This window comes from Neolamprologus multifasciatus, chromosome 20 (assembly GCF_963576455.1).
Source record: "Neolamprologus multifasciatus chromosome 20, fNeoMul1.2, whole genome shotgun sequence".
In the NCBI taxonomy this organism is placed as follows: Eukaryota; Metazoa; Chordata; class Actinopteri; order Cichliformes; family Cichlidae; genus Neolamprologus; species Neolamprologus multifasciatus.
In genome coordinates, this window is record NC_140458.1 from 5,122,901 (window position 1) to 5,150,814 (window position 27,914).

At 40.3% G+C, this 27,914-nt stretch overlaps 1 protein-coding gene and 2 long non-coding RNA genes across 5 annotated transcripts in view; all 3 read right to left on the reverse strand.

Moving 5' to 3' along the window:
• LOC146494184 (uncharacterized) overlaps nt 1–27,914 on the reverse strand; it is a 191,133-nt gene that overhangs the window by 56,021 nt on the left and 107,198 nt on the right. The window lies entirely within an intron of this gene.
• Nucleotides 1–27,914, reverse strand: part of spryd3 (SPRY domain containing 3) — a 73,251-nt gene that overhangs the window by 36,999 nt on the left and 8,338 nt on the right. For 2 of the 3 annotated variants that reach the window (XM_085147367.1, XM_085147368.1), the window contains exons 4-7: nt 25,347–25,471; nt 24,467–24,602; nt 24,187–24,375; nt 2,069–2,218 (exon numbers count right to left, since the gene is read on the reverse strand). In XM_085147367.1, the coding sequence (XP_085003493.1) occupies nt 2,069–2,218; nt 24,187–24,375; nt 24,467–24,602; nt 25,347–25,471 (600 nt within the window). The remainder of the gene's footprint in view (nt 1–2,068; nt 2,219–24,186; nt 24,376–24,466; nt 24,603–25,346; nt 25,472–27,914) is intronic. The other variant, XM_085147369.1, reaches the window with a different exon arrangement.
• LOC146494187 (uncharacterized) lies at nt 5,417–24,180 on the reverse strand. Its single transcript, XR_014871729.1, has 2 exons — nt 6,991–24,180; nt 5,417–6,714 (listed from the first exon to the last, which is right to left on the reverse strand). It is a non-coding gene; the product is annotated as an uncharacterized LOC146494187 (long non-coding RNA).

Genomic DNA, 27,914 nt, shown 5'->3' on the forward strand with positions numbered 1-27,914 from the left:
GTATTTGTTGCAAAATCAGTGTTGTCTGAAACAAAAAAGAGTTCTTATCATCATTTGTGGATTCTGAAACGCTACTAAAATGAAAATTATTTTGTTACTCCTTGGATCAAAACATTAGTTACTTTCACTGAGTATTGTAGAAACTGTTACAGAACTACTTAATGCACTGATTGTGAAACAAATGAATGAAAGCAATAAACTCCACGCTCTTACCTTTCCAGTCACAAGGCAGGCCCGACCTAACACATACCCCGCTTTATCCCTCTTTTACACTCTACTGGAGATCATAATTTACAAAATGAGCATCATGTTCAGTAACTATAAACCCATCAGAAAAGTGTTTAAAGAGGTCATGGAGAAAATATCATTTTTATGATCTTCCCCCCTGCTGGAGATTACAAAGAATGTAGATTTAAGGCATTTTACCCATTGTCTTACACTGCATACCTGATGCCTTTGGTTGAAATATCATTAAGGAAAGGCACTGGATAAACAACTGAGTCATGTAATCAACTTTTTAACTTCTTTCGAGTTGTCCTATGCCTTTCTTTTGTGAGTAAACAACAGCTTAACAGTAACAGTAGGCCATAAGACAGACCAACTAAACAAATAGTTGCAGCTTGTGTCTAAAAAAATATCTTTAACTTATAAAATTCCCCAATGCTTTCACCCGGCAGGCTGATAGGCTTGCAGTACATGTGCAGAAACTCTGCTAATATCACAACGTAGTCCATTTAAACCATTTTATTTATTTGCCCATTTTAAAGAATTCCATAGCTACGAAGGAAACGTGTAAGTGGAGCACGCATATGCTGTCCAAGTCTATTTTTTCCACTCACCTTCTCCTATACATCTGTATAGCTCTATATCTTCCCGTCATCCAGTAAGGTGACCTATGCATCCCCTCGTTTCTCTTCTATATAAATTCCCTGTGAAACCTTGAAAGATGTTATAGAAGTTTCATCTTTTGTTTTTGTTATTAAAAGGAGCCGAGTTTTGACCCTGGGAGAGACAGTGCTGGCAGCTCTCTGTAGGCCTTGGCTTTGGCACGTACTAATATTTCACATCCATAACACTCAAGGCTACACTTAAAAGGGTGGGAAAAAACTCACAAATCATTAACCCACATAGATGAAGAAATAGTTCCTGAGTCATCGGAGTTTAATCTTGTCTTTCATGAGGAGGGTTAAAACAACTCTCTTGAACCTATTACACCTTTTATTTTAAATCTCTGCAGGTGTGTATTGAAAGGTCTTGACATATTGATCGTAGATTTATTCAATTTCAGCATCTCTTGTCTATCAGTTTCACTATATTCTGCCTGTTTCGTTCTTTAAAGCCGGCCAGCACTCGAGGTGGCGGTGCTAATGCTGAAATTGGAACCGCATGTGCATACTTTGGAAAAAGAAATAGGGGTTCAAACGAGAGTGTTAAAATTTCGTTAATTGTATTTTCCTCTTAAAGGTGCTTCATCTCCCCAAAGTAGGCCATTAAAGAATGGGCAAACTGCTGGATAATGGGAATAAAAATCAATTATAAAGGCACAGTACCAATACATTTACTACTGAACTATGCTCCAAAATCTAAAAACAGTTTTACCAGCTTAGCAACTCATCCTATTTTCTTAATTCACTGGGATCTGCATGTATGTGAAAGAACTTATAAAAGGACAAGAGTGCCGCTGCTCTTCCATCAGGCCAAGATTACAACATTCCCAAGACAGGGCCTGAGGAACATTTTGTACATGGTAATTATCTGCCTAGTTCCCAATTCAGGCTTTTGTCAAAGTTTTCCATCATTAGCATGTTTTTACCTCGACCACTTGTCGAACTATGGGGAACGGAAAGGGTGCGTATGAGTGAGTAGAATCCAAGAATAAGTCAGTGGGAGACGTGTTCACGCAGTCCACATGCTCTGAAACCATTAAGCTATGCTTTTTAATATATTACAATGTGGAAAATAGGCATGTTGGCTAAATGCTGAACACCCCCTCCCCCAAAGAAAAAAGAAAAAACAGTGAATGTAGGTGTAAAAATGTCAAAAGCTGTTCTTTTCTTAGAAAGCTCACCCTTCTTGCCAAGCCCAGGGCAATGTAGCATTTCTCCCCAGCATCGACTATCTCCACTTCATAGTAATGACAGCGGGTGGTGAGTGGCTGTCGGGCCTGGGCCAAACCCACATCCATAATACTCTTTCCTTTGCCAACATACTCCAAAAGCTGAGAAAGAAAAAAAAACATGCAGAGAAGAAGAAGAATGGGGGTTAATATGCTGAGAAATAAACAACAGACTCACATTACCAACCAAAAGACTGCAGGGTTTCAGACTCTGCGTGATTGGCTCCATTCTGCAACTAACTGTATTTATGACACAAGTATTAGCCCCTGAATCGTTGTAGCGGTGCAACCAGGGGAAAAAATATGAAGAAATATGCAGCTGAGGTCTACCATTACTTTTGTAATGGTTGTCAAAGGTACAGCTGCAGGCAAGCAGGGAACTGTGGTAATGTTGACACCCGTTGTTTGTTCAGCTCAGCCACTGCTGTCATTGTGTTTCTCTTACTTTCTCAAATCTTTAAGAGTTTGTATTAATGACCAAGTCCTTGCAGAGGACCACTTCAGCCTCTTTGAATTTATACAGACTTTTAGCTTCCATCATTTACGTTTCTTAAACCACACCACTGGGTCATTTTTTGGACAAAACACTAACTTGTTCTTAATGAACATTGACCAAAAGGCACAAGATTTTAGACACTTATTCGGCACGAGTCACAGGCATCATATATAGTTTAGTGTAACCAATGCTCTTTTGTCGTTTTCAAATTTTACCATATTTGGTGAACGTGTAATATAATGTCCACCCTGGATGTATTTCAAATAATGTTTGGGTAAGCATTCATGGCCACTGTATAATGAAGTCTTTGGTCATCTTCTGAGGTTTTCTCTGGCAGTACCAAGAGGTTATCAATTTTTTTTTTTTTGAAAAATATCGCAGCAATTATTGGTGACTGCCATGAAATTTGGTACTGAATATCCATCGTGTCAAACTGGCAACATATTTGATCCCATAACTTCCTATTGGCACTATAATTGTCTGCCTCATCCTAAATATCATCTATATACATGCATTGAAATATGGTACAAATATTCTTGATTCCACACCAATGAATCCTTTTGATATTAAATATCCAGATTTTACAAAGAGGACACCAGTTTACTCCAGGTTTTGGGTGTTAGGTGAATTTCTGTTAATGTCCCTCCTGTCCAGTCTTTAGTGTTGTTAGAGAATTGTTTTCTTTGTTTTCATCTGTGCCACTGTTCCTGGACGGTTCATTGTCAGATGGTTTTGGTGAGTGCTTCAGATCTTACCAGAGTTTTCTTCTCCTCACTGATCTTCAGATAAACCTTTGCGTTCTTCAGTGGTCTAGTGCAGCAGCCCCCAACCTTTTTTGCACCACAGACCAGTTTATGTCCGACAATAATTTCACTCACCGGCCTATAAGGTGTCGCGGATAAATACGACAAAATAAAACCAGTGCCAGTACCAAAAGAAATACAATTTATTCATAACACACGGGAAAAAAACCCATGGAAACCAAGTTAACAATAAAAACGATTAACAAAATAACGCTGAAAACTGATAAAACCCTGAAAACTATGAATTTCACATCCGAGCCTCAACTCTCGCGGCCCGCTACCAAACGACTCACGGACCGGTACTGGTGGCCCAGGGCTTGGGGACCACTGGTCTAGTGAACTTCATCGTTCATTGCGAAAGAAGTGTAGTAACATCCCGTTTCCGCTGTGAAAGTTTCATCGGAAGTTCTGCTGAAAGAGTTTGCAGGTGCGGAAAGGGCAGATGATTAAGACCCGTGGGAGTTTCATTTTGCACTTCACTGGAAATGTCTCACTTTTCCATATAATCCTCAACTGTACCAGCTCTTGTTGTTTGTGCAGCTTTCGCCTTCTAAATGAATTAACTTTAAAATGGATAAGCATGAAATCCCAACAGGTATTCATCTTTCCCTCAAGATAAATAAAAACTCTACTTATCCCCTAAACTTTCCACTGGTAGGGCTGACAAACAAAACCATGAATGCCTTAGAGGAGACACCGTTCAAAAATGTCTCACCTGTTTCTAGGAAGGCAGGGTGGATAGGAAACACAGCTGATCAAGCTTGGGCAGGACCCAGTGTTGTTATAGAGGCCAGGGACTTAATTAACCACGCAACTAGCTGTTACAAGTGTATCCTAAGTGAGTGGGCATTATGATAGATTGACACTTCCAAACCCAGTCAAACCCTCACTGAATCGCCCACAGGGACTATCCTACAAGTACGAACAGCCACTCCAGACTGAAGATCCATTACTTGATGGTAATACAATTACTTTCAATTCTATTTTGGTCTTAAGCATCTAAACAGGTGAAGATGGGTGGGAACAGGTGAGTAGGTGGACAAAGCCTTTAGTCTGAGCGGAGTTTCCATGTCACGTGAGTGAACGTGTGAGCATGTGCGCAATGAAGAATACACCCCCAGGCTGAAAGGCTAGGATGACAGACGAGGTGGGGGTGGACAAAATTACTTCTGCATTAAGCCTCTGTGATTCTGAGCGTGCAACACCACCTGGGTGTGCTACGATTCAGTAGTCAGCCACTTAAAACGACACACCTGGTGGGAAAAGCTATTCAACATGTATGTCAAAAAAGTCAAGTGTCTCAATTAAGTTATTACAATTTTTTTCTCTGTGTTATTTGCTGTTGCTTAGCGATCTGTCAAACTGAAAATGATTCAGAAATGGAGCCGAGGCAATCGAAGGTGATTAAACTGGTTAAATAGGACTGTACTTGTGTAGTTCATGTAGTTACACGCATTTTATTAACAGACATAAAAACCAAGAGTTATTGCAGCATTCCAAGTATGCAGAGACTAAGGAAACCACACAACCAATATCAGATTGTTATATTAGATAACCAATATAATAGATTGCAGGATTTCAAGATCTTTTTATAGAGCTAACGATCACTACCTAGGACTTACTTTTCTTATGGGACATACAGTCGACTCTCTGCCAGAAAAACTAAATGGTAAATGGTAAATGGCCTGCGCTTTATAGCGCTTTTCTAGTCCTTAAGGACCCCAAAGCGCTTTACACTACATTCAGTCATTCACACACTGGGGATGACAAGCTACATTGTAGCCACAGCTGCCCTGGGGCGCACTGACAGAGGCGAGGCTGCCGGACACAGGCGTCACCGGGCCCTCTGACCACCACCAGTAGGCAAACATGGGGTTAGTATCTTGCCCAATGATATTTGGCATGCAGCCAGGAGGCAGCCTGGGATCGAACCACAGACCTTCTGATTAGTGGCTGACCTGCTCTGCTACCTGAGCTACAGTCACCCCAAGTAAGTACACCTCATGATTCGACCAGTCAGTCGTCACATCGATCACTGGTTGAGGACTGTGATATCAGCATAGTCCCATGAACATTTACACTTCATTCGCTGCGGTCTTTTCCTGGCTGCTCAGAAAAAGTTATAGAAATCACAGATTCAATGATGGGATAGGAATCGAACAAGCAGAAACAGGAAAAAAAAATCAGTAGTGAAGATTTTTCCGCAGTTTTATGCAGAACCCATGTTTTCCAACTGCTGCAGCAATTTCCCCCTGTGCCATCTGGGAATCCCAGCACTCGCTCTCTTTGATGTAGGATGTAAAAATGCCAGTGGAGACCAACCTGCTCACAGACATGTGCCTGAAGCCCAGCCACAAGCTGAAATAAATTTTTGGTCCCCACTGCCATACACAAGGACAGCCACAGCAAGCATTCAGTTTTGGGGGCTACCTGGGGATAAATACCCACTGCAGAAGTCCTGCACACAAGGTTTTTCCTATATATTGGATAAATGTGCCGCCCACCAAAGACGTTTTGGCCTTCCCCCAAAGGAAAATTACCAGGACTGTGATTTTAAACAAGTTAAACAACTGGGGAGGAATTTGCCCTAAGTGAGCTAATACAGACAATTTTTGGGCCAATCGCCCCTACGTGCTTAGTCAATCTGCCAAAGGCCTATTTTGAGTCAGGAAAAACCCTGACATACCTTCCATGAGTATTAATTAAATCTGAAGTGATTTAATAGCCAGCCAGCAGTTGGTAATGTAACATCCCATCATCTTCTTGTCTTTTATTTCTTGCAGTCTTCTCCATATTGCTTTGCTGTGTGATAGATGTCTAGTAGTGGCAGCAAATATTTCCTCTTTTGTTCTGCAGAGTTAGCATCAAGTGATATTTGCTTGGTTTTATGCCAATTTTTTAAAGTTACTATATTACATACATGGAAATGTTAACTAATATTTAGACTTTAAGGCTATTTTTTGTTGTTTCATTGATAGGGTCACCATCCCAGTCCTAGTATTTCCAACTTGTGTTTGGTGTTGTTTTTGTTGTCCAAGTTCCTCTTGTGCTGAAACATAAAGCCAACACCAAAATCTGCAGTTCCTTTGAAAGCCACCAGAGGCTGGCTCCAAAAAACGACTCCAATTTGAAAATGTCCAACTTTACATCACTAAAATTTACGCTAACAGTCTGGTATGATTAATGGTTTTGGCTCTCTGTTGATTGTCTCTACCGTCATAAAAATCTCTTTATTAATTTTGTTATTTCCTTTTTTTTGTCTCATGTAAATATGGTCACTTCTAGGTCCAAAAGAAAAACTAACAAGGCAGGAACCAAGATGCTCACGCTGAAGCTTCAAAATGTAGAGTCCACAAACCAAATGGGTGACAGTGACAGTTTTATATAAAGTCTATGTCCAGACACAAAAATGAGGGTAACAACAACAACAGTTATCGCAACTGAAAATTCACACTTGGTGCCATTTTTGACTTCACCAATTAAAGTGTACATTTTCTGTCTTCACTAAAAAAAAATTAAAAAGAAAAATCTGCTTTTAAGGGATCAACAAACAGGATTTCTGACATCACAAATACAGTGGATACCAATTATGGTCCAACATCATCTTTTGTGCCCAGCAATTACCTTTTTAAGTTATTCTTATATTCTGGAAATATTGTTGCACAAAAAACATATTTTTGTATGCTTTAATACTCATTATTAACTAATGTCTGCTTATAGTTTGACAATACTGTTAAGCGCTAACTGTAACTGTCTGCAGAAATGTGTGTGTAATGTGTGTTTGTCAACATTTTAACAGCACAGTATGTGCCTGAGCAGCAAAAAATATTAAGATTAAACACAAACTTAATCTGTAGTGCTACTTTTTCTGCTTAACATCTATAAGTTTTTATACTTTTGAGTGATTTGCATTCAACAGAGAAGCAGTAACTGCAGATTGTTCGCCGTATTAAAGGCTGAACAGTTTCTTCCCCCTTTCACAAAGGAAATCTCCACAGTAACCGGTGCCAAAGCCTCATTTGTTTAGTCTTTGTAATACCGTGTTGATTAATTGTTCATGGATAGCTTTCAACATTAGCCTCCACCTTAACCTGCTGCAGTTCATGCCTGGACAGCTGCTTCTCCTTTGGGAGAGGAGGAAAGAGTTTCGGTGTGATGAGCACTCAGTCACACCTCTTTTTGCTTCTTGCTGCTGAGTAATGGAAGGAGGAGAGAGACAAGCGGGCAGAAAAAGAGAGATGTAGCCTTGAGCAAAGCATGCCTCACTGAGACAGCTGACAGCCTCCCTCTCCCTTTCTTTTTTCTTGCTATCTCACTCCTATAATTCTAAGCAGTGAGAATGGTAATGTTGGTGTGCAAGGCCATGTTTTGTTGAGTTGCTGCCTGGGAAACAGATGTAACACCCAGACATTGGTCTTGCCAGCTTCCTGTCACAGCTAACAGGGAAACTTAAGTAGAAGGTGAAAATGAAATTAGGAGACTGCTTCTTTATCATGTGAACAATCAAATCAAATCAAATCTGAAGACCAAATTTTAACCCGATTAAACACAACACCTGTGTGACCTCAGTATCAGTATACAGAAATACACAGTCAACAAAAGCGATTCATGACTCCCTGAGTTTGAGAACAGAAGTCTGCAGATGAGAGGATTGGTAAGCCTAACAATACTGCAATATCCTACATATGTCAGTAACATTTAAAGTAAGATTTGATTTTTCGCTTCAAACTGCTCACTCATCCAAGTGACTTCTTTTTCTCCCACTGAAAACGCTACGTCCAGATGAACAGAATCAACTCTTTGGGATTTCCTTACCTTAATGATTGAGCATGCATCAAGACTCTTCAAAGAAGAGCTCTATTGGGTAAAACACTTTAATCACCAAAGCAATGCTCTGTGATGTTGTTAACTGCTCCAAAAAGTTAAAACAGCCCTGATACTGATACTGGCACGCAGTTTGATCACCTGCTGAATCATCCTTACTACTTCTTTGGGTTTTCACAGCATTTATGTATTTTATTCTTTTCATTCTGAACATGTTTTTCCTTTTCTTTTTATTGCATATGCGCTAACTTATGGACATCACGATGGTGCCGTGTTTAGTACTGTCACCTATATGAATGTAGGGTGACCAGATGATCGGGTCTTCCCAGAAAGTGACATGTAACTCCCATTGCACCCTCTTGGACTGCAGGTAGCAATGGAAGTTCTGCAGCATGCTAACCGAAGCGTGCTACAGGCAGAGAACCCATTCATGCGCCACTACACCGAGGCTGGAAAGTCCTGCTTGCATTACTTCAATAAATTTAGTTGGAAACAGTGTAATATGATAAAAGGCTAAAAGCTTAGGTTAGTTCCATTTTTATTTATAATGAAGATTTAATTACGGTGGCACATATACAAAGGGCAATTACAATAAATACACATAAATCATTTGGAATCAGTTAAATTGTTATTTTAAAACATCATTATCAATATCTGAGCATCTCCATTTCTCACTGTTTCACCTTCTTTTTTGTGCCCTCTTACTCTCTTCTTCTGTTCATGATCCTTCTTAAAATAAATCCTCACCATTTGTGTGCTTAAAAACTAAAAAAATACGGACATAGAAAGTTGACTGATCCAGGCCAAAAGTGGCACCCTGGTTTGGAAAATATATGAGCTGGCCTTGTCCTTGGAACAGAGGCTGTGATTCCCTGCTCTAATTCATCTCTCACTTGGGTTGGATGGCCTCCAGTAGCTAAATCTGACTTGTCCATCAGTCACTTTTTTAATGCATGAGGTATCCCAGATGAAAACTACTGCCATTATGCTGCAGCTGGTCACAGCCACTCTGTCATTGCTGCTTTTTAATGGGCTTCCAGCCAACAGATTATGAGTACTGAATGCAGCCACTGATACGGAACACAGTTAAAAGATACTCTGTCTTCTTCATGTCATGACTCTGTTTACATTACAAGCACAACGCACTTTACCTAGGAATAAATTACCTGAACAAAATTACTACAACGTACTACAACCTACTCATTAGAAAGCACTGCAAACATGCCCGAACAATGCTTAGAGCACGTTTCCCGCTCAATCTGAAAAAATATCTTGTTTGCATTTTTGCAGAAAAACATCTCATGAACGTTCCTTTAGGACAAACTTTTTTTTCAAACCGCCTTCAGAAGTTCACTTGGCACCAACTATATGCAAAATCTAAACGCAACCTATAATTACCACAAAACTGACAACAAGCGAGGTGAAGAAATGTGAACATTTACCGTCAGAAGACAAGACGATATTTGCCTGGGTGCCTGCAGAATGCCTCAAGGCAACATGCCCACCTGCAGTAACACCCAAGACAGTGAGAGAGTACGCATGAAACCTGAACACAAACCACAAGTTATCTCATGAAATAAGACAGGAAAACAATAGGCACACGCAGTGATTTGACGGTTCAATCAATCAGTCATCCCTGAGAATATTCAGCTGAAACCTTTGCGAGCAAAGACCCACATTGTTGCCCTTCACTGACACCTCATCGCTCACTGGCCACGCGGAGCTTTTCGTCACCTTTTAATACACTCCATTTATTATCACCATTACCACTGCTGAGAAGATGTTGCCCAAATTAACTCGGGGCTCCAGTGCCAGCAGGTATTGCCACCAGTGCTGATTTATTTGGACAAAGTCGTAAAAAGTTAACAGTTTCACAGGATGGTTGCCACTGCCAGAACCCCCCCTCACCCCCCAAAAAAACCTCAACATTACTCTTGGGTAAGAAATAAATAGCGCCCGAGAGAGGATGCCATGAAAAGATGGCAACACATATAGGTTTAGAATAATGAATTCTTAGTGCTAACACTTCATGCTGCCAGACTGCTGCTGTATGTTTGAAACAAGAGCACAATTCAGAGCAATGAGGAAGGTGTTTTATAACAGGATGAGGATCCAAGTCAACACTATTGTCCAAAGACTACACCTTTTCAATTCTAAGCCAAACTGTATTCCCCAAGAATATTTCAAGAGAAATAGATTTACTAACATAAATGCATATATAGGAAACATTTGCACTTGAAATCTGCAAATGGGTTAGGCTGCCCTCTAGGTACATTTCATATTTTTAGGTTATCAGTAAGTATAGAAGCATTACTGCAAAGCAATACTTGCAAATGCAAACATTCAAACACATTTTCTCGCTTATGAGTTTAGTTCAGCTAAACTTCATTACTTTCAGATGAGTGAGAAATTTAAAGAAAAACCAACGTAAATTGCCAAGACCATGTGACAAGGCACAAGACACCTCCACAATCTTTAGTGGAATTTGGCATGTCTCTGGAGCTCTCCTACCGGGATTAACACCACTTGTCCAAAAGATATCTCCTGATCTGGTGCTTTGATGATGTGATGGGAAGCACTGTTTAAAACATCAGTGCAGAACAAAGCACAGGTGTTTAAGTGGGTTTAAGATGTGATGACTACAAAAGCCACCGCAGGATGGAAATATCCCCATCTAAAGGACACAAGGGGTCATTGAATGGTTTGATTGAGGTGAAAATGACGTGAATTGTGCAGCATTTAGATCAAGCGAGATATGCAATGTATGTTTTGTTACATCTTTTCATTAAATAAACTATTGATTTTAAAATCCTTCTCCTCATGCGTAATGTTCTGAATTATCCTCAAGACGTTACAGTATTATATTGCCCCGATAGAGCACTTGACTCTCAGACTGCAGGCTTACACGTGGTTCCTAACATATCCAAAACTACAACAGGAGGCAGACCCTTCAAGCTGTCGCATCAGCTCCTACTTTGGATTCAGGAGACAGAGACTACCTCTAATTTTAAGGTAAAGCTCTAAACTTTAAATTTTGTTAAAGGTCTCTCATTAGAATATGAACCATTCCTTAGTTATGCTGCTATAGGCTCAAGCTACTGGAGAATTTCCCATGATGCACCTTCTGCATATATCTCGTTTCATCCCATATGTTTATATACCACATGCTATCAGATTTGATCAGTTTGAGTTTTGTTCTTCTCTCTCTGTTCCCTCCCTTTGTCTTCGCTTTCCTTACCCTCCAACCAGCCGCAGCATATGGCTGTGCCTTCCTGAAAATGGATCTGCTGGTGGTGTTTTCCTGTTACAACAAAATCCTCTTTCCCATTGTTGCCAATTTTTTTGCTCACAGTGAATTGTTTGGTTGTTGGAGTTTTCTCTGTAGCACTACAGTGTTCTTACCTTACATTATAAAGCGCTTTGAGACGACCGTTGTGAATATGGTGATGACTGGCCAGCCACAACATTAAAATAACCTGCCTAATAATGCGCACATCCCTCTTTGTGCCACAAAAAAGACTCTTCAGGACACTGATGTGGGATTTCTGCAGTGTTCTGTAAAGTCTGGAACCAGGACTTTAACGTGTGGTGGGATACTGATCTGGCTTTGTGGCACTTCCTGCAGGTTCATGATCAGATAAAGATTTCAAGAGTTTTCGAGGCCAGGTCAAAACATTGGATTCAGGGATGTAGCACTGCCTTGTAAAACAACAGATGAAGAACGATTTTTGAAAGAAGGATCCCATCCCGCTAGAAGAGTTTCATAGATTCAGAAAATCAGTGCCGCACTGAAGCTGTTCTGGCAACATTTGACGGACCAACGCCTTACTAAGACATCTTTTTGTTGGCTTTTCCTTCCATTTGACACCCATCTCTAACTCATAATCATCTACAACATCCTTTGGGTCAGCTATAAATCCAGCTGGGTTATCTTGTGTGAAGAGGCTTCACTCTGCCCAGCCTGGATTAAGTTATTCATAGTTTCCTCTTTTCTCACGCTGATCAGTTCAAAGAATGGGAGGCGATCATGATGGTGCCATCATCTGGTTGCAACTACAACAACTTGATGGGAAAGTTGTGAACTTTCATCCAGGAGCAGTGTCATGGTGGCGATTCACGACTATTGTTCCCAGAGGAAGGAAGGAAGGAAGCAGGCAACCTTTGAGGGGCGTTGGTATTACAGCTGGCTCTGGCAAGTGGAAAAGGTAAAACAAGGAATGGAGCAGCGATGGAGGACAGTGGTTCACATTCACATACGCTTTGCTGCGTGGCAGACGAGGAGATGCTCCTGTGAGGATACTGCAGTGTGTCGACAAGTTTGTTTGCTTTTGAAAAACTTCGGTGCACTAATACAGCGCCAAAAAATGTCGGCCTGAATATTTTTCCAATTTCTACATGTCGGGGAGTGGTGGAGAGAGATATGGGCATGAGGGGGTGACGGTACACTTGGGAAAACCGATAACTGTAGACTCAGGTGCCGTCCACTTACTTGTCGGCCCGCTCATCCGCAGCTGAGGGGATTAAGCTGGTGGGCACAGTGACTGCTGTGACAACAGGAGGCAGGGGATTGGAGGCTCATGTTCGCACTGAGCCGCACGTACGCAGTGGAAAGCCAGCCAAATGCCTCCTCTCAAGAAAAAACAGCAGAGCAGAAGCATGGTGGCGAGCGAAAAAACATCATTCATGTAGAGTATTAAGCATGTTGTGTTTGCCTAAGACACCTGCTGCTGACAGTCAAGAGAAAGGTAGAAAAAAATAAATCTCCCAATGTATGTGTGAGAACTTGAGATCACTTTCAAAGGTACATTAGATTTACCAGTGTGAAACAGGAACCCTGAACCCTGAAGCTAAACAATCAATCAAGCCTTTTCTCAACAGCGGTAAAGGCCCGATTTACCAGAAGAGCCGGGGCTCGAAACAGCTGTTTTCATTTGTTAATGTCAGGTAATCCAATCACTTTCACACCTTCATTAACCCACAGGGAAAAGAAACTAAAAGGTTCATGCTGAATGTTTGTCTCATAATACGATTTAGTCGTGACAGAAGACCATCATTAAACAAAGTTATGAGAATTAAGAATGAATCAAGTAAATATTATATTATTTGAGAGAAGAAGAGAAAATGTAGAGACTCACTACCTTTCACAGTAAATCAGAAATCTGACTTGTATAAAAAATATTATTATTTTATTAATATTAATTATCTGGTACTGGAGGCAACACTTTTCTATTTCATTGTTCCCATATTAACTTTACTTGAACAGGTTGAACAGATATATTTGGCCACCATTTTTAGCATTTTTTTTTTTCTTCCAATTTTGTTTCTCATCTTGCTAAAAGAAAAATACCCTCTGCAATCAGTTTACTAGCAACCTTTGCTTTTATTTTAAAAGCTCCCTGATAACCAGCTAGTTCTGTGGGTTAGAGATGACCAACATTATTCACGTCACCTGCTAGTGGTTTAAAATATAGGTTTAAATAGGGAGTACTTTCAGTCAAGGCATTAAGGGAAAACTGTAAACTCTACAAGTTTTCATTACATTATTTATCAAAAGGGTTGCACTGTATATGTTGCACCCTGCATGTACAGTATAAACATCAGATATGTGCTTACTGATAAAGACAAATGCCATGAAAACATCTTTAGTCAAACAGTAAAGCAGACAAATTCCCCAAACAACAGTGAATGAAATTTGTTACATTTAAAAGTACATGTAACCATGTAAAGCCAAACACTTATCACGTGTTTGAGTCATGGTTTTACCAGTACAAACTGCAGTTTTTGTTTTGTCTTTGCATTTTATTGAAAGCCTAGATATCTTTTATATAAAAGCTAAAGCTATCCATCAGGTAAATGATCCTTAAAGATGTACATAACCTCAACTGAAAAGGTAACATCTGCTGAACTAAGGCACATCTTTTGCTTCCCAAAGAAGAACTGAAGGTTTTTTGACATAAGAAGGATAATGAAAGAAAAAGCCGAGGACAGGTGGTAACATTATCGGCCATTCTAGTCCTTGAGATATCGGTTAATATCGCCTCGTTTGTAAGTGCGCTGCACGCCCCATCGCAAAAATACAGAAAGAGGGTTGTCACAACATCAGCACACCTGAGTGACTGGCATTTTCACACATCTGTTCTTGTTTATTAGAACACGTTTCTTCAGCTTTGTTAGTGAAAGCTCTGTCAGTTTAAGACACTTGTCATCATAGTAAGGACGAGGCTCACTTGCAAAAAACCCTTTGTGAGTTGCAACGTCCATATTCAATAAAATAACTGTCAATGACACATTTCTCTTTTTTCAGATGTTAAAATGTACGTCGTGCAACTGGTATGTTTTAATTCCCAGAAACTGATTATTAACACTATAAATGTCATGATTTGTACTCTTTCTGTAATTTGAAATAATCTAAATAATAACTGAACTTGATTGCCAATACGTAACTATTCAAGCAAACTGTTGATTTAAATTCTCTTTAGATTTTGTTTTTTGTACTTTTTCAATACTTTTTCTCAGGATACAAATAAAACAGATTCTAAGAAACCAATCATGTCAACATTTTCAAATCTGGTGTTTTTTTGCCCTTGAGCATCGTGATTTATACTATAGTTAAACAGCTCACATACCAAGAATATGATTGTATTGTTTTTAATTGTAAGAGTGAGTGAGTCAGGAGGGTTTTTAAGATTTGTAAGCATATTTACTATGTACTTACTCAACTTGTAGCTTCTGTATTGCACATGTAATTCTATTTTATAGCTTATTTAATCTTGCACATACCTTTCCAGAGTCTACAGATGTAAACTGGTTGCTAAATCAAGTGCATGAAATCTTTTCTATTTTGAGATCAATGTTTTTGTAACCAACTAAAAAGCTGAAGTCTGTCTCCTTAAGCACCTCTGTCTCACCTCCAAAGTTGTTATTTTTAGAAAGTTCCATAATCTGTAAACTTCCCGTTCTTAACAGAAACACGTGCTCATTGGCAATATCACCGTTGATTTCAAAGTTTTAGGCCTGCGGATCATCACTGATAATTAGAGCTTGGTCCCTGGCTACAACTTCAATCTGCAGAGGTTTGCAGTTCCAAAGTTGAAGGATGTACAGTACATCTCAAAACCAATAACCCACTGGACTCTAAAGTTTCAGGTCTGGCTCAAGTTGAGTCAGTGCTGTCCCAACACAGGCACTGTCTGCAAGGCCTCACTTCCACTAACTGGAGTCACTGGACTGGATTTCTGGACAATTTTTGTGGTGTTGGTGCTTTCTGGAGCATTTTTAATGACATTATCTGACTAATAATGGCTTATCGTGTGGTACAAACCACCTGGCTACCTGCTACCAACCAAATCAACAGCAAAGTTTTATACCTCTCTGCGGTTACCAGCGGGTCCTCGAATGTTATCCAAGTATGGGTTTCACAGAGACTGGCAGCGATCTTCAGCAACTAACCACAATTTTCCCTTGCAGCCACTGGCTCCCAAAGGGTTTCCAACTGGTCTCTGGGCCTGTGTGACTGAATCTTTAGCATCTATTCGCAGGTTTGAGTGCTACACCCCTAGTTTATAGACATAGCTAGCAAATGTTAGCTAATAAATTAGCACTACGCCTTCTAGTTCAAACATGGTAACTTACAGGTACCAAAAAAAAAACAGTTGGCAGCAGCCAAAATGTCAGTGTCTATGATCTCCTGTGATACCGCAATGGATTTGTCTGTGTTTTACAAATTCTGTGGTTTTGATCCTAAAAGGCTTAAAAAAAGAAACGTTTTTCATTCCTGGTAAGCAAAATTTTATGATCACACTGTGCATAAAAAGGCTTGTAGCAAAGAGAGGTCTTTGTTATATTTCCTAAACTGAAACAATTGCATCTGTTCCAAGTTTACATTTTGCTTAATGACAAAGCTATTTTCACCACATAAAGCTTTCACTGAAACTCCTTAAAGCTAAATTCATGCCCACAAGGACACAGCCATTAAACTATAAGACACTTGATTTACTTCATTTTTTCCATTAAAAGAGAAGCATGAGTTGAGAGCATTTATTACCCTCAACAAATGGCCTTCAGATGAGTGATAAAAAGTTTGAAAGGAACAAAGATTGCATCAAAATAAAGATTATTCAAAACAGAAAGAAAGAGGCCAGAGCCAAAGCAGTAATCTCTTTTATACCAGCTATGTCAGAGCCATTTCAAGGACATGCAAGAGGAATTATGCAAGTGTAATATTTGGTGAAAAGACATAAAATGGAAAGAGTTATAAAAGAGAGATAGAGAGAGACAGCGAGAAACACGTGACTGCATCAAAGAGAGCAAGAGGTCTACATATTTGGCAAGGAAGGTATGAAGAGTGCTCTAGGATGAGAAACCCACCTATTTAAACAGGAGTGGCCATCCCCCTACTGTAAAATAAACAGTTCACAAAGGCAAAGACTTAGCTGCAGACAAGTCACTACCATCGCCATTGTGTTCTGTGCATTCTGCGGCTTTGCTCTTCTCATCAAAAGCATACCAGCCAGATAACTCATTTATCTTGCAGCAGTCTTTTCCATCATCCTGCCTCACCACCCACCCACCCACCAAGGATGACCATCCTCCAGAACAGTGATTATCCATACTTGCTAAATAGTTAACATGTAAAAACTATTCCACCATTTTGACTAAATGTTGGTGAGGTGTTGATGCCTAATTCATCTATGGCAACGTAACAGTAGATCCGCAAGTCTTCAGAAACCACAGACACTGGAAATGTCTGTTGCATAGCCACATGTACAAAAAAGAAAAGAAAAATGATCTTTAAAATTTACCTCACAGCTTTAGGCTGCACTTAAAATCTACATGACTGTAATAAAAATGGAATAAACAGGAAGAGGAGAAACAAAGCAGGCAAGAGTAGAGGAGAGATGGGAGAAGTAAAGGAGACTAGGATGAGAAACTACGAGAAGAAAGGAGGACATGGAACAAGGAAAGAGGATACACAGGGCAGGAAAGAGGAGATAAAAGTAAAGGCAAGGACAGGAGACAAGGATAGAGGGGGGTATGCGGTACAGTAGGTGAAAAATGAGTGGATAGGGAGAGGACAGGAGACATGTATGGAGGAGATAAGCGAAGGAACAACAAGGAGACAGGAAAGGAGTTGATGGTAGAGGAGAAAAAATGAGGGCAGATGACAGGAGGAGAGATAAAAAGGAAAGTGGAAAAAACACGAAAAGAGGAGATGGACAAGAGTAAAAGCAGAATAACTGACTACAGCAGAATAAAGAAGAAGGGTAGAGAAGAGAAAAGCAGGTCCAAAGACAGCTGGAAAAGTTGAGGCACACTGAGACTGGTTAAAACCGCACAATGAAGTGAATTAAAAGTCAAAACCAACAAAGAGATTAAATGAGACCACCTTGTGGCTGACATAATGTTGAAGCATAATCCTGTTACGCAAAGAGTTCCAATGATCAAGACAAAACTCTGCACTTCTCCGACGAGCTTTTCATTTCCTCTGTCACACTTTCCCTTTCTCTCTCTTGCTTGCTTCCCCCTTAAACCAAAAATTTCACTGTCTTCACTGTGTACACAAAATCCTTGTATGTGTCAGAACCCGACAGCGTTATCAGTCCGAGTATTAGCACTCACTTAAACCCTCACAACGGTGATCACATAATGGATTTTAAAGGTACAGTTCATCCCAAAAACTTGACCATTCCAGTTAAAAATAATTCACAAATCGCTGTGACCACCTTCACGTAGGAGCTAGTTTCCTTTCTGTGCATCATAGCAAAAAGATCCCAAGTTTGAATCCACCAGCTGGGCCTTTATGTGTAGAGCTTCCACATTGTTTGTGTGCTTGTATGTGTCGTCTGTGGGCCCTCCGGCTTACTCCCACAGTTCAAAGACTTTCATATTTGGGTTACTGGTGACTCTAATGGTTATCTGTCTCTATGTGTTAGCCATGCAGCAGACTGGCCAGACCAGAGTGTATCCGACGTCTAACTCATGACAGCTGGAATAGGCTAAAACCCTCCTGCAACCTTGAATTGGATAAGAAGAAGAAGGTGGCTGGCTGGATGGAGAGATACAACCAAAAGAAGAATGCAGCTAGCTAATATTACAGGGACCTGCCACAGTAAGGCAAGTCTTCATGGATGAAAGGGCTCTTTCTTTTCGGGAAGCCATATTTAAGATCCTGAGTTTGTGTCTTTTGTATAATTCTTGTGTTAGAGAGAGAGAAAGGAGAAGAATTATGGATATTCTAAATCTTGAGCAGGCAGGAAACCACAATGATGAAGAAGGAATAAAGCACACAATGGAAACAATAGCTGGAGGCGACACTTTCAGTTGTTTTACCATTCCACTTTACTACAAATAAGTTTTTATTATTACGATGACAGACTTTTTTTTTCCTTGGCCCAAGCTAAACTGAAGGACCAATAACCCAACATCAATATGGATACCAGAAGTTACTTATCCAGGTCTACTCAGACCTCCCTGGCCCAACCTGCAGCTCTGTCAGACCAGAGACATAATCTCCCCAGCATGTCTTGGGTGTTCCAAGAATCTGTTCCCAGGATATATCCAAAAAACCTCAACTGGCTCCTTTCGCTGTACAGAAGTGGCTACTCAACTCTGAGCTTCTCACCAGCGCATTTCTGCTTCTTGTATCTGTGATCCTTTGCGTTCACACTTGGCTTTCTCTTTACCACAAAAAACCGATAAAGAGACTGCAGGGACACAAATATGGTCCTGAAAAAAAAATCCTAAACATGGTCATACTTTTAAGTGCCTACTGTCACCGAGTAGGGGTACAGTCAGCTGCCTAGTGAAAGCTGTAGGTAATGGAGCGACAGCCACTTCACATACTGTGACACTGCCCTGTGTGGCAGTAGACTGTGAAAATGTATAAACATGCAATTCTTTGCTTTGACTTTATAGATTACACAAAACACAGTTTGTCACAGTTGGTGGACGCAGTTCAGTAGAGATAAAATAACTGCTGCTTAAAATTACTCCAGTCGTGATTTAAAGAGCTCTTTGAACACCATCAGTCAAGTGCATATAAGTTGCAGTATAATCAAGAAAAGGTAGAAATCAATGCAGCTCATATCTCCAAAACCAGGCAAGACATGCCAAAAATAATGTAAAGGGAAAAACAGCACTCCATACTCCAGGAATCTACATACATCTGACTTTTGGGTGAACTGTCCCTTTAAGTGTCTGTTTCTTCATGAAAGAGACTAAGAAAGGGAGGAAGAATAAAGAAAAAAATTATTGCCGGACTGCCGAGCAGCCCACACTGCCAGGCCAGGCCAGCCCAGCTGTGAAAACCTCCAACCACATGAGAAAAAGTAAAAGATTCCTTAGAGTCCCATTCCTGCACTTATTGAATTTTTACAACCTGGTGTGCTTCCAGGCACTTGGCTCCAAAAACACTTTTCGTGCCACTGCCACTCTGCGGTCCAGAAAAACAGAAAAGAGAGACAATGAGCAAGACGGCTGGCTGAATCATCCTCCTCACCCACACACTGGCCTTCATCTCCCCTGTGTCAAAGACAGACCCACCTGTAGCCCTGTGGCTACTTGCTGAAACAGAACAAAGGTGTTATAGACCTCCACTGTAAACAGGTGGGAATAAAGATCTGTGATACCTCTGATGACACAGCTGAGCCAACAATGAGTTCCATTCAAGCCGCCACCACGAACTGTTGAATCATAATCAGATTGTATATAAGAGGTAGCCACACACGTCACCCTCTTTGCAGCCAGAAGTTACTGTATCTGAGAGGGTGTGGAGTACCAAGTTATCAGATAACATTAGCACGGTTGGTTATAATGATGCATCACAAACTTTATGGCTGAAACACAGACACACACTGGCTAAGAAAATAAAACAATTTCACTTTACCAATCTGAGGCACTAACTACCCTACCTCACCTTATCTTAAAGCAGCCAAGAATCTAATTTAAGCCCAACAGGATCCAGACTAATAAGTTAGCTGCCATATATCAGACTGTCAACATGCTTTGTAATGCTTTAAACATATTCTTTTTAACAATTAAGTCTTCATCGTGTAGTACTCAGTTTTGTTTGTTTGTCTGTCTGTTTGTTAGCAGTCTAACGTTCAGAGTCGTCAAGATATCATTTTCAATCACTTCTGTATGATGGTTGGTAGGGCTGTGCGATATGACCAAAATCTCATATCCCGATATAAGACAACGATATAAATCACAAAAGTTTAACATTTTTCTGTAAATTCTGTGAATCTCGGGCAGCTCGACTTGCGTTTAGTGTTTCCAGCTGGGCGTCGTTTACCTATACATTTTTAGACATAAGTTGTAACAGCCGCCGTTTTCTTTGTATTTATTACACGGCGTGCTGCGGGGAAAAGCCTGTTCGTTTATTTTTTAGCACCTGACAGCTCTTTTTTTGCTTCTCATTCGTAAACACTCAGCATACTCATTCACATGATTTTAGTTTATTTTGAAAAGCCTCAACATGATCTTTTCAAAATAAGAGCTTTATTGTGAAAGGTTTACGTGGAAAATAAGCAATTTTTTATGGATTACCTTCAAACTTCAAAACAATATACTAGGCCTCGGGGGACATGAGTATGTAGGTTGGCTAAGCATTTGACCTTGACCTTCACTGTTAGCGCCCGAGGTCAAAGTTGACCTTGACAAAAATGTAAAGAAACCATATCGAGTAATCCATGGAGAGAGCAGTACAACACATTTTAATTTTTCAATACCTCACCCTATGATGTCACAGTGTGACGCCGTAACAGGCTGATGTCAGTAATAAAAAAAAAACCCATCATAAAACATCAAAGTTTTAGAATAGACCTCGCGTTTTTGTTTTGTTTTTTAAGCTTTAACGTCTAAAAGGTATAAAACCTAAAACTGATTATATCAGACAGCGAATAACTGGCCGATCTGCACCGAGGCCCAGGGTAAGAAAAGTAGGACTTTGGAATAATGAATGATGCAAAGCTAGAATAAAAACACAGAGCTAAAAATTAGCATAATAGATCAACTTCAGGCAGCAATAGATGGCTTGTTTCAGATGGTGGATGAATTGAGTAGCCGTGTGTAAGATAAATAAGGGCTACTTTTAATCGGTAAGTCGTTCAAAGCTGGGGTGGTTGAATCCAAGAATTAAAAAGAATGGAGTCTGAACTTTAAGCAGCCTTAATTTTTTCTTTGTGACTGTAAACCTGAGTGAAAATGTGAACACCAAATGTTTTGTAAGTGTTGTATGAGTGGTGGGTTTTGTTTTTTTTATTTTCTTAGACCGCTAACACAGTACTATTATGTCTGCTTATTATGATGGCAGTTAAATGATTACCATGTGGAAAGCGTTCTGCCACATCCAGCAACCTAATGGAAGTTTGGTAGATCCTGTTCAGATTCATGTGCAGATAAAAAGTTGGTGTACTGCCCTGCTTGCGTGCTTAAGCTCTGAGGGTACAAATGGCAAACTGTTGCATCACCCCAGACTCTGATGCAGCAGAAAGGCAGAGAAAGCACAGCAGACACGACTCCTTTACTGTAAGTCGGCTGTTTATCTTGTTAATGAAAGTGATGTGTGCAGGACTCAAAGGAAAATTCCTGAGCGGATGTCATGAAGCAATCTGCAAAACCCCTCCAAAGGTGACCCAAATCCCGTCACGGCAAGATGATACAACGGCTGAGACAAAATAATTCAAACTGAAGTGGTTGTGTCTGGAGCTTTCCCCGAACTTTAGAGAGCATTAAGCACAGCTGTCAACAAAGAGGGATTTGGTAAAGAACAGGCAGTTGAAGGATCTTGTAAGAGTACAGAACAAACATGGTGGAATGTCAACAACCGCACAGAAGAGCAAGCTGCAGAAAAGCCACACTATAATCTGTCCCATTCAAAAGACATGTGTTCAAAAAACCACATGCGACGTGTTTGTTTTCACATACTGTACATGGCCCAAAAGAAGGAACATAAACAACAGGCAAATACTTCAACCACTTATACACGAGTACACCACACCGTTATACTTCTGAAAACAGTACCAATATGTAAATAAACATCATCTCCTAAATCATTTAATGAACTCAGAACATTTCTAAATAACATGGGGGAAAAAAGGCTGACATGTTTAAATGAAGAGATTCACTTTCAGAATGCAAGAAAATCTAATGTTTTGTAGCCTTGTTGCTTCTTTTCCAGCTGCTACAACAATAATTCACTTATGTGCAATATGCTATGCAATTTTTTCCATGTATTAGACACTGTTTACTCCCAGTGTTGGACTGAATACTAATGTGGCTTCCTCGGTTGTCCCAGTTGCGTCCAACCAGCAATATATTCATTTTTCTTTTTGCAGAGGACTGACAGCAGAACACAAACAGTGTTGGGGCTTTAGATAACATTTTTCTAGTGAAAAGACTCAAAAAGCAGAGACTTAATGCTAATTGCTGGATGTTTGCCTATTTGCTAATGTTAGCAGGTAAGCTAACAATAGCCAGAGTTGGACAGGCACCAAACCTGGGACTACTAACACTGTCATGATCCTGGGTCCTTTTGACCCAGCGTTTTGTGTTTTCTATTATGATTTTGGTTCTGTTGTTCCTCCTGTTTAGTGTATTCTGTTCTGCCATCTATTCCTGTGTTAAGTCCGCGTTTCCTAGTCTGTGTCTTTGTGTGTGTGTGTTTCCTGTTTTATTGTGAAGGTCTGCGTCTTACGTGAGTGTTTTTAAGTTTGCCTCCCTAGTCTCGTCACGTTAATCACTCCCAGCTGTGTCCCCCACCTGTGTGTAATCTCCCTGTGTTCTCTGAGTGTTTTTAAGTCGTGTCTTCTGTCTTAGTCGTGGCTGGTTCGTCTGTGTTGTTTCCCCTCGGTCTCCCTGCGTTTCTCCACCCATCTCTCTGTGTATATTTTCCCCGGACCTCCCTGCATCTTTGTTCTGGTTTGTTTTGTTAGTTTGCCCAGTTTAGGTTTTCATTTACAGCTTCACCCGCGCCATTTCTGTTGTATTTTCTTTTGTAAATAAATACTCACCTGCACCAGAGCTGCCGCTTCCGGGTCCTAAATAGTTACCACACGGCTTGCCCCGGCAGACCATGACAAACACAAACTTGGTGTCTCTGTGATTTGGTTGTAAGTTGCTCTTAATTTGAAGAAACATCCAAGAAAGATGTTGATACAAAGAAACATCCCTTTGTATCAACATAAAAAAGTTCCAGGTCTATTTTCTGTCAATAGAATCTGCATCAAGCCACATTGCAGACATCCACAGCACAGAGAATCAGGTAAATTTTCATGATTTTAAGTCACATGCTGACCTATATGCTCTACTTCTCCTGTCATTTGAGGGTCAAAACACAACCGAAAAAACGTGACACCACAGGCACACTGAAGTCTTCTGAGGTAATAGGACAAATGCATTTAACATATGCTTTAACATAAGCTATCCTATTATTATAAAGGGAATTTCATAATTATCGTCACCCCTTATAAAATTAAAGAACCACTGAACTGAACAAATATTTTACTAATTTTTTTCAACTAATTGATTTTAGGTCTGCTGGTTAACATTTCTTCTTCACTACGTCTCACAAACACAAAAAAATGCAGGGCAGCCATCCCATAATGGACTCTTCTGACACTGTTCATCCCATAATTAATGGCTTTGCTCTTCAACTGTGATATAAAAACAAAATTACACAGAAATTAAGTCAAAAAAGAGGTTTTACAAAATCTTCACTAACATTAAACATCAGAGCTGAGAGAGTCGGAGAAGCAGCACGAGTTCCTTCACCTTCTCGGTGTGGCTTGAGTGACTGATCAGTAATGTTTAGGAGGCAGCCAAAGCAAATTAATTAACACCTACGATAACCTTTTTCCACTAATATATAACCAAAAGCACTGAACTTCCAATGTTTCCAAACATCCCTTTTAATCAAGCAAAGAAGGAAAAAAAGAACCTGCTCTTACCGTGCCGCTCACCCTGACGTCATAAAGTCGTCCCCAGTCGTCCTCGTGGCTGTCAACCATCATCATACTATCATCCTCCTCCAGGAACCACTCAGCTTGCAGGTCGACCTTCACCTCCTCCCCCATAGAGTGCATCCCCACAGCGGGGAACAGCCCCTCTGCCGACACGGGAACCTCTACTGAACCCACCTGGAGAGAAAGCGGGTGTAAAAATCCTGAATAAACAACCCTGCGTGCCCATTTGAAATGAGCGTGTTATTATTAAAACAAAAATACCTACCTCTTTCCCGTTTTTGGTGAAAAAGACTGTTGTGATACCTGCTTCTATATTTTCTGAGTGTATTCCACAGCCAATGCGGTCACCACGAGCACATTTCGGGCCAAACTGCTGCCCTACCGGGTTGCCATTATACAACCTAAATGGAAAGAGGAGATAAAAATCCTTTTAAGAAAAGTCCAAGCTTCTTTGAACTACAACCGCATACTTTGTAATCTTGTACAGCTTTCACTACGCAAACCTTGTGTTGCCACAGCTGTCGCGCTCTACCACAAAACAAGTAAAAGAATGCAAAAATTATTTCAAATATTCAGTAAACGCAGCCAGACAAGACGAAACGTTCCATTATCTCACTTAACATGAAAGGAAATTAAAAATATGTAAACACAATTACTTTGAAGCGCATAATTACAGCTCACTTTGGCTTGATAATTGGCCACACATCTGTCTGGTGCTGAAATTTGGTATCATCAAGTGAAATTAGATGCTGACATATGAATCAGTTCCTGAGGCAGAATGTATTGCTTTGAAAAGTAAGTCACGTGTATAAATCCAACACACAGTATTCATAGGACGAAGCAAGCAAAACTGGAAGGTAAAATATTTAACTGGTCACGCTCCCTCATCACAAGAACCTGCTGCTTATTTACTTGTTCATCAAACAAAAAGAAGAAAATACTCTGAAAAAGTAACCTTAAACTATTTCTGTTAAATTTCCTTTTTGCTACTATTAAAATAGTCACACAAAACAAAATATCAACAAACCAAGAAATGAGGAAATGAGCAAGTTAACACTACCGAACCAATATATAAATGCAGCAGCCAAACCATGCAAGAAACCACCACTGCCCTGTAGCGTATAGGCAACTCCAGTTTGACTTACTTGCCGTTGTCAGCGTGATAAGCTACAGAGTATGGCAGCCAGCCCGGCTGGTGGTCCAGCCTGTAGAATTTAGGCACCAGGCCCACAGCAATGGTCCCTCTCACTCCTGTGTCCACTATGGTCACCTACACAAAGACACACACATTATATTGAAAACACACTACAGTGGCATCAGTTACAGTTCATTTAAGCCACAGTGCCAATAATGCCTAAAACATCGATAAAAGTCAGTGTCTAATGCCAGAAGCAAGGGTAAGGGTATAATATTCAGATATAAAATCCGCAGCCTGAACTAAGTGTATCCAGGTCATTTACAATCACATTAAATTAATTCAGTGCCACCACGTCTCTTGATGATCTGCAGTGTCTGTTGGCAGAGGTATTTGGCTATGCAGAGCAAAGAACTATTAGTACGAACCCAATGCAGATGGTGTTTGCACGCTGTCCTCCAAATGACAAAACACATAAACCGACAGCGATTACACTACAAGTAACTTGCTGTGTTGCATTGGGATATTATATTCCATATACTCTCAAAAAATACAAAGGTACTTTCATATGCTCCCTATTTTCCCAAGGGGTCAGCACCGTGGATGGACCACATGTTTGATTTGGCACAGATTTTACACCGGATGCCCTTCCTGACGCAACCCTCCCATTTAGCCAGCCTTGGGACTGGCACTAGGGACCAGCTACGTTTGTGTCTCGAACCGGGGATTTAGCAAGAATAACTAGCTTGAAGTAATTGTTTCCTGTATGACTTTATCAGTCTCTCACATCTTTGTTAAGGAATTTTGTCCTACACTTCTTTTAAATGTCATTGAGGTTTGTGGGCATCCATTTATGCAGAGCTATCTTAAGGTCCCACCACAGCATTTCAATCGTGTTGAGGTCTGGACTTGGAGCCATTGCAAAAGCTTGACTCTTCATTATACAGTTTATCACATTCACCCCACATCACCCATCACCCAATCATGACCCAACTTTGCAAACGTAAACCATGCTGCCATGACCTTGTTAGATAGAAGAGGCTTTCTCCTTGCAATCCTTCCAAACAAACCATACTTCTTCAGTCTTTTTCAGTCACAAGCTTCAACACTTAACGTTGTTTACACCATAACAGCCATAGCCAGCTGCTTTTCGTTTCCCCCACAATGGCCGTTGACATTTTCTACTGTTACTGTTTGTGTATAAAACACTTCTGTACACACTATACCTCAGCATTTCTGAATATCAACACTTCACAAAAATTCAGGTTAATTGCAATATTTTTTTTTTGGTTTTTGGTTTTTTTTGGGGGGGGGGGGGGGGGGGGGGGTTTACACCCAATTCACCTCAAATGCTCTGGCTGGCATTCATCAGTAGCAAATGCATCCTGCCGTTCTGCAGTTTACCTGAACTTTTCTCTCGGTAAACATTTTTGTGTTTTTGCCAATGTTAGCCACTGTTAACTGGTGTTACTGAAGCTTTCTTTGAATTCTTTCGATCTAACATTAGCTAGCATAATGTTAGCCAGCTATAACAACAACAGCTATGTCTGTTATATAGCTTATATATATTCTATGTAGCCGCTATCCGTAGACGAGAGAGTCGCATGTCTGTAGGGCTGGGCTATATCATACCGTTCACGGTTATACCGGTGTAATTTTGGGCAACGATAGGAAAATGAAATATTGCGATAGAATACGGGTAAAACACGCATGCGCAGTGCCTTTGTTTACATACGCACATGGCGGCGACGCAGAATGAGAAGAGCGAAAGCGGATCGTTAAATGAAACGGATGAACCAGAATTGGTTTGTAAAAATGCTGCAACTTCAGTGGTGTGGAACTGGTTTGGCTTTCGTCCGTCAGATGCACAACAAAACACTATTGTTGGTAGAGCATGCCAGCGGGCCGTCGTTATTACCGTGTTGTTTGGAAAATAAGGCACACTTAAAATCAATCCTTTGATTTTTCTGAAAATCGACAGTGACCCTTATAATCCCGTGTGCCTTATGTATGAATTCTGGTTGTGTTTACTGACCTCGAAACGATTTTATGTACACGGCGCTCGAAAATCTGTCAAATGTTTTAGTACGACTTTGCTAAACTACAAACCCGCACTGCTTGATGGATTGTTGGAGCATTACGGCTATCGTAGTCAGGAGCCTCGCGGAGTGATACGTACTGTGCTTCAACATAATATTACCTGTTGTGTGTGTATAACCTCTTTTTAAGTTTTGTGGATATCATACATGGTTATGCTGAGGATATGTCGGCCAATTTCCACTGGAAATGCCTTTTGGTTAAACTGTCAGCAAGGAATTTGCATTTGCACTGTTACATTTTTATATAACTTTAATGCACTTAAAAAACAGCTGCTTGTTTAAGTGAAAATACATTGATGGGGTTTTTTGCACTAATAAAGTTGTGGAGTTGTAAAGTATTTTGTCTAGTGTCAATTATATCATCAGTTATATCGTTATCGCAAATTTTCAAATGTATATCGTGATAAATATTTTTGGTCATATCGCCCTGCTCTACATGTCTGTTCTGCTGATGGTATTAGTAATTACATAAGCATATT